Raw genomic sequence first — 7,391 nt, forward strand, 5'->3', positions numbered from 1 at the left:
AGTGACCCCAACCTAACTCAGATGCGGACGACAACAACTCCTCCAACAACGACGAGGATCGGACCCAACTCGCCAGAAGAACTTCAGAGGAGTCCTGCCGGTGGCCAAGGGGTTGATGGGCCGGAGCCATTTGGAGTTTTGGCATGGCGGATGCATGTTGGGACAAGAGAGGTCGGACGACCCCTTGGAAGGCTAGAAAGTTGGCAAGGGACTCCATTGAAGCCCCCTTGGATGCACGCCAACTACTCGACGAAAGTCCCAGGAGAAGGAGAAGCTTGTGCGCAGCCTACGCTACGCCTTATGCGCATGCATGCGTGGTGATTTTTTTAAAACAGCCTTGCCAAACAACCTCGCTTGGTCCAAGGCTCACCAATTTTTTTAATGACTGGCCTCAAAACGACATCGCTTTGGGCCAGTTTATAAAATAAAATTAAAATTAAAAAAAGAACAACACAGCCTTCGAATCTGCACAGCAACCCCAAACCCTTCATTCCCAATTTCACACCTCCTCACCCCACCCTCTCAAACCCTAACCTCTCCCAACTTCCGACAACCTCCATCAACTCTTCGCCGGTGGCCCAGTGCCAATCACCGCCGTCCCCATCCACCCTTGTTTTCAACTACAAGTAAGCTTGGCAAAATTTATATTAATAACTATAGTGATAATATATATTGTTGTTGATATTGATTTTTTTTTTTATGTAATGAAATTTATGGATGTGAATCATATTGATTGATTGAATTTATGCTTTATTGAGTTTATGCTTGAAATTTATGAATATGAATCATATTGATATTTTTTGTATATAATGAAATTTATGGATATGATATGAATCATAGTGATAATCATATTAATGTAGATTGATTGAGTTTATGCTTGATTAAAAATGTGAATTTATTGAGTATATTGAATATGAATTGATATTTGATATGATAATTTAGTATATTGAATATTGATTGATGTGGGTTTAGGGAGTATATTGAATTTTGAGAGTGGATTATTATCATTTTCATATTCATATGATAATTTGGATAAAAATTAATGATTGATTGAATTAATTGATTTGTAGATTTATAGAACGATTGTTTAAAAGAAAATTATCTACGAATAGTCCTTCTCCGTTTAATCCGGGTAGTTCAAATGCAAAACCAATTGAAGTAGATGAGATCTTAGCTAATCTTCAGGTAGACCCTGGACTAAGAACTCGAATGACGGATTATAGTCCTAATATTCGGGATGAGATCCGAAGAGCATATCTACAAAAGGAACCTTGTCAACCTAGAAGTTATAAATTCTCACAAACTAATCAATCAGGAATTAATAGACGCTTCATTGCTCATTGGTTTGATGATCATGATTGGTTGGAAAATAGTATTGCTAAAGATGCTGCGTTTTGTTTTCATTGTTATCTCTTCAAATCAAATTTTGATCAAGTGGGTGGTGATGCATTCACTGGGGTATGCTTTAATAATTGGAAGAAGGCGAAAGAAAGATTTAACCTTCATGTTGGACTGGTTGGTAGTGTTCACAACCAAGCTAGAGAATTTGCTTACAATTTGATGCATCAAACTACACACATTGAAACAATTGTCATCAAGCAAACAAGCCAAGCTCGCACGGCTTATCACACTTGCTTGAATCCATCACTTAAGTACACTAGGTATTTGTTGCGACAAGGTCTTTCTTTTCGTGGTCATGATGAAAGTGCACAATCAATTAATAGAGGGAATTATTTAGAGCTCTTGCAATTTCTTGCAGATTATGATGAAAAAGTTAAGGCCGTTGTGTTGGAAAATGCTTCAAGAAATTTAAAGTTAATAGCTCCTTCAATTCAAAAAGATCTTGTCAATTCTTGCGCTAAAGAATCCATTGGTCTTATCTTGAGTGATGTAAAAGATATATTTTTTTCAATAATAGTGGATGAAGCACGAGATGTTTCAATAAAGGAGCAAATGGCGATGGTGCTTCATTATGTGAATGACAAAGGATAAATAATTGAAAGGTTTGTGGGGGTTCAATATGTGACCGACACTACTTCAAGTGCACTAAAGGAAGCCATTGATGAATTCTTTTCTTCCGTGAATTTGAGCTTTTTCAAGCTACGATGACAAGGTTATGATGGAGCTAGTAATATGAGAGGTGAGTTCAATGGCCTTAAGACAAAGATTTTGAGAGAACAACCTTGTGCATTTTATGTTCATTGTTTTGCTCATCAACTTCAACTAGCTCTTGTTGCGGTAGCAAAGAAAAACATTGATGTCAATTCTTTTTTCACAACGGCTAATAGTTTGGTTAATGTTGTTGGAGCATCTTGTAAGCATCGGGATGCACTTAGAGCACAATACCAAGAAGAGCTTGTGAGAGCTTTTGAAGAAGATTGTCTTATAACGGGGCGGGGCTTAAATAAAAAAAATACTCTCAAACGTGCTGGCGATACACGATGGAACTTACATTATGGTACGTTGATTCATATCATTTCTATGTTCCCATCTGTGGTGAATGTGCTTCAAATGATTGTTGATAATAATCCTAATGATAGTTCGGGTGAAACCTATAAGTTATGGAGAGAAATACAATCTTTTGAGTTTGTGTTTCACTTATTTTTAATGAAAGCTATATTGGGAATAACAAACACTTTGTCTCTAGCATTGCAAAAGAAAGATCAAGACATTGTGAGTGCAATGAGTTTAGTGAAAACATGCAAGGAAAACCTGCAGTTGATGAGGGATAATGAGTTTGAAGAATTGGTTGAGCAAGCATCTTCGTTTTGTTACAAACATGATATTACCGTTCCTACCATGAATGAGGAATATGTAATTTTAGGGAGATCATGGCGTAATGCTCCAATGAAGACAAATTATCATCGTTATCGTGTGGAGATCTTTATTCATGTAATTGATGGGCAACTTGCAGAATTAAATGATCGCTTCAACGAGGTAAGTACTGAGTTACTTACTTGTTTGGCATGCTTGAGTCCGAAAAATAACTTTGTAGTTTTTGACAAACGAAAGCTAGTTCTTCTTGCTCAATTTTATCCTTATGATTTTTCAGATAAAGACTTATTGATGCTTGAAGATCAACTTGGTGTTTATGTTCATCATCTGCGTTCGAGTATTGATTATTCTCAATTGGAAGGGATTAGTAGTCTTGCGGAAAAAGTGGTGGAGAAAGGAATGCATGAAATATTTCCTTATGTGTATTTGCTTATTACATTGGCTTTGGTTTTACCGGTTGCAATTGCTTCAGTGGAAAGAGCATTTTCTGCTATGAATATTATTAAAAATCTACTTCGCAACATAATGAGAGATCAATGGTTGAATGATAGCTTGATTGGTTACATTGAGAGAGATGTTTTTGCTTGTATTGATAATGAAACTATAATGCAACGTTTTCAGAATATGAAAACTCGTCGTGGACAATTGTAACTTGTATTATTGGTTTTGTTATGAATTATGAATGGAAGTACTATCTTTCTATCTTTTTAGTATTATTTTCTTTGTAGAAAAATTTCAAAAATTTTACACTAAGCCCCTTTGGCCACATAATCCTAGATCGCCACGTTGCTTTGAGGTAGGACAGGTGAGCAGATCTATGATAGGTTTCATAGATGTGTGGGCAATGGGTTGGTGCGTTGGGTGCGACTTGACTGAGTGGGCGGTGGGTTTGGTGCTACTGTTTGGTGGTGGTGGAGAGAGAGGAGGAGGGGAGGGAGGAAGGGAGTGAGAGAGACAATGGAGGATGAATGTCATGGCGGTTTTATCGACCAGACAGATGCTTTAAAGCGTCAAGGATTGGGTGCCATTTTTTATTTAATATGTATTTTCATTCTGAAAATACCCTTCAGAAGTTCTACATGGAATGGTCAGTCAATTGTGAGGTGGGTCTCACAGTGGCCATGTCAGCAGCTAACGATTGACCACACAGTTAATTTAACGGAAGGATAAAATTGAACAAATTTGAAAACATTGGGGTGTAAATTGATGAAATTGATACTCCATGGCCCATATTGAGAATGACTCCAAACCTTGAAGGAGTCTTTTGTTGGTAGCCCTATTTTTTATTTCAAAACTACTGGAACAAATATGAATCTCAATATGGGCTTCTTCTATTCGAGTTTTTCCTTTGTCAAACATGAATCTTAATATGGAATTTTTGCAACTATTGCTAGAAACACAAAGAGTTCATTCATTTACAGACTTCTAGAATGCAGCAAGATCAGTTAACTATCAGTAAAAACAAAATTCATTTATAACATTCAGTTAAAAATTGCATACATATGAACACACCACAACCCATATCATAGTTGTAAAGTAATCAACTTCTCTCTTGTAAAGGAGCTTCGAATTAACCAAATTCAACCAATAATAGGCAGTTGTTTATCATATTATCTACCTATTGGAATTCAACCAATTCAAACCAACCAATTACAAGCTTTGCTATGGTTGGGAAAAAATAAAAACCTGGTAACAGATAGGGAACACAAGTTTGTCAAAACTACAGGACGATTCACTATAGTGAAAACTTGACGTGGACATTTTCTGAGCCAGAGAAATGAAAGTAACCATTATTCTTTTCCCAGTTCATTCGCAATTTCTAGAAATCAAAGGGTTTATTCTTTTCCCAACTAGAGATGATATTTGTTCAGATGCGTACAAGCAAAAGTTACATAGTTCCAAAATAAAAAATAACACAAACTCAATTGAAATTCCCATATATGGGTTCATGATTTCAAATCCAAAAATTGAGTAAAAACTCAACAAGAACAAGAAACTTACCTTGTTGAAGTGTGAGGGAATAAGTCGCTCTGGATTTTTGCTCGCTACACCGGAGTCGGAGTTGTTGTTGCTGCAACAATGGGAGGAAGCAAAATGTGGGGGCAGCGGGATGAAAAAGAACAGATTTTGGGCTTTTAGTTTTTAGTTTTTTCCTTTTTCGTTAAGTGAAATTTAAAAGGTAAAAGAAAAAAGATATTTTAAAGTAAATTTTTCTTAACCCTTGGATTAAATCTAAGGGTGGGTGATCGGGTACACCACGTGGTCTGGTGTACCATCCAATAAACACAAAGACATGTGGAATTATTGTCTAACTTACTGCATTTCTTTTATAACATGTATGGCGGGCTGCATTGCAAATATTCCATATGTCTTCCGTCTATTGGATAGTACACTAGCCACGTGGTGTACCCAAAACACCCAAAAATTACTCGACCCCACGGTGTCCAAGAGAACGGGACTGTCCCTTAAAAATATAAAATATAAAATATTTAAAATTAATTAAAAAAATTGTAATTAAATATAAAATTTTAAATTCAATCTGAAAATGCAATATATATTTTTTAACAATATTGCTACTCTTACCACATTTTGTATAGCAAATCCTATACCACCTTATGTAGTAGTTGAAGTGGATAGTCACATTAATTAAAATTATTTCAATTTTTTATTTCTTTTAGAATTTATCAATCTGCCAAAAAGAAAAAGAATTTTTTTTAAAAAACCTTATGGTCAATGGAGGAGAACGAACATGAAAATATAGCATCAACTGCCACATAAGGTGGTAAATGTTAAAAGAAATAAAACATTGAAATAATTTTAATTGATGTGGCTGTCCACCTCAGCTGCCACCAAGGATTGAAATATCAGCCAATACACCGATATATCGATATTTTAAACTGTCGACACCGATATTGGGGGGTAAGGCCATATCATCCCGATCTCTACGATATATCCCCGATATTTTGCCGATATTCCCGATATTTCCCGATACCCATAACAAACCCAAAAAAAATTCAAAAGTTTTGAAGCAAATTGAAACTGAAAAGATTTTTTGGATGTATATGTGCAGTGATTAGATATGTGTGAAGGCTTTTGGCAATATTCAATTCAAAAGATGTTTTGGAATATGCATCAAAAGAATCTATGCACAGTCAATTGAGGGGCTTCCCATTATTTTATCAATGGCTTGGCTTCCCATCTTTTGGTCTAACGTGTATTGATCACAACCACTATATTTGTAAATTTGTAGATTATATGATACACAAAATATTAGTATAATAATAATTAATAATGTAAAGAATGTAAGTGACTGTTTTTTGAGCCATGAAAAGAAGAACTTGGAAGAAGAATTGGTTCTTTACTTGGTGCTTGGAAGACTGTTTTGAGCTTTGGGGTTCTCTTTTTTGGCTTATTGTTCGGCCTTTAAACTGTTGAAAGCTTTTATCTAAGTTCGGCCCTTCAGGGAAATTAACTAGAAATGTTATATTCCACTCAAAGTCTGAGCTTCTTGTGGAACTTTTTATCATTTAATATTTATTTCATTTTTTGGCTGTTTCTTTTTCACTTTTCAAGTCAGACAATTGGCAATATGCAATTCACTGCCCACATACCTCCAAAAAATTTGACTACTTTTAGTTCCATCAAAGTCAGAGAATCATCTAACTGGAATCCATAAAATAAAGTCTGCAAAGCCCATATACCATTGTCCCCCAACCCCCCAAAACTTCTCATTGTTATCACGAGAGAAGCCCTCTTTAAATCATAGGTTATTTTGCTTTTTTTGGGGCACCAAATCTTCCCTTCTCTTCTCTTTTTTCTCTGCGAGCTTTTCAATTTTTATTTAGTCTGTGAGCTTCTTTCCTTGTTTGCAAGTTCTCTTTGACTGCTATTTCAGGTATGTGGCTCTCCCTCATGGTCTATATTATTTTTGTGATAGATTTGATATTGTAAGTTAATTTAATATATTTTAAGTGTGATAGATTAAAAATGGCAAGTAGTAGTGGATCGAGTGGAGCTAATGTGCCTGGTGGTCTTGATGTGGCATGGAAATATGCTTGTCTAATAGAAGGCAATAAGCATGGCACCATATGTACATTTTGTGAATCCACATTTAAAAGTGGTGGAATTACACAGTTAAAGTATCATTTGGGCGGATTTGATCCACACAAGAGTGTAAAGAAGTGCAAAGAAGTACCACTAGATATTAAGAAGGAGATAATTGCATGGATAAAGGAGAAAGAGTCTAGCAAACAACATAAGAAATCTGTTGAAGAAAACATAAGATCTATAGCAAGAGGGGGATACATGGGCAATAAAAGTAGCAATCCTGTTGATGATGATGATGACGATGATAAGGATGGATATGAATATCCTCCAGACATGTACCCTGCGGAGAAAGAAGATTACCTTGCTGCCATTAGAGCATCGAAGCAAGAAGAACGATTTAGACAAGGAGGAGTTTATGGAATGGGAAGCAAACGATTTGCAAGGGGAGCAAGTGGTAGTAGTCAACCACAATACCGTTCGCACTCAAAGCCTTCGAGACCCACTTCCATCTCCTTCCGGTATCAATGCCATACAAGAACACTAGAGCAAAATAGAGAACAATCAAAGGC

General features: G+C 36.0%; 2 protein-coding genes across 2 annotated transcripts; both read left to right on the forward strand.

The window, feature by feature from the left end:
* Positions 1-1,209: 1,209 nt before the first annotated feature.
* Positions 1,210-1,992, forward strand: LOC148915956 (uncharacterized). Its single transcript, XM_089055025.1, has one exon. The coding sequence runs from the start codon at positions 1,210-1,212 to the stop codon at positions 1,990-1,992; it is 783 nt and encodes a 260-aa protein (XP_088911151.1).
* Positions 1,993-2,133: 141 nt separating this feature from the next.
* LOC103336345 (uncharacterized) lies at positions 2,134-3,426 on the forward strand. The gene has a single exon (XM_008239388.2). It carries the CDS (start codon positions 2,134-2,136, stop codon positions 3,424-3,426), a length of 1,293 nt encoding a protein of 430 aa, XP_008237610.2.
* Positions 3,427-7,391: the final 3,965 nt, after the last annotated feature.

This window comes from Prunus mume, linkage group LG6 (assembly GCF_029339155.1).
Source record: "Prunus mume cultivar Tortuosa linkage group LG6, ASM2933915v1, whole genome shotgun sequence".
Lineage (NCBI taxonomy): Eukaryota > Viridiplantae > Streptophyta > Magnoliopsida > Rosales > Rosaceae > Prunus > Prunus mume.

Excerpts from the sequence above, each read along its gene's own strand:
- LOC148915956 (XM_089055025.1), top strand. The coding sequence starts at position 1,210 with ATGACGGATTATAGTCCTAATATTCGGGATGAGATCCGAAGAGCATAT.
- LOC103336345 (XM_008239388.2), top strand. The coding sequence starts at position 2,134 with ATGAGAGGTGAGTTCAATGGCCTTAAGACAAAGATTTTGAGAGAACAA.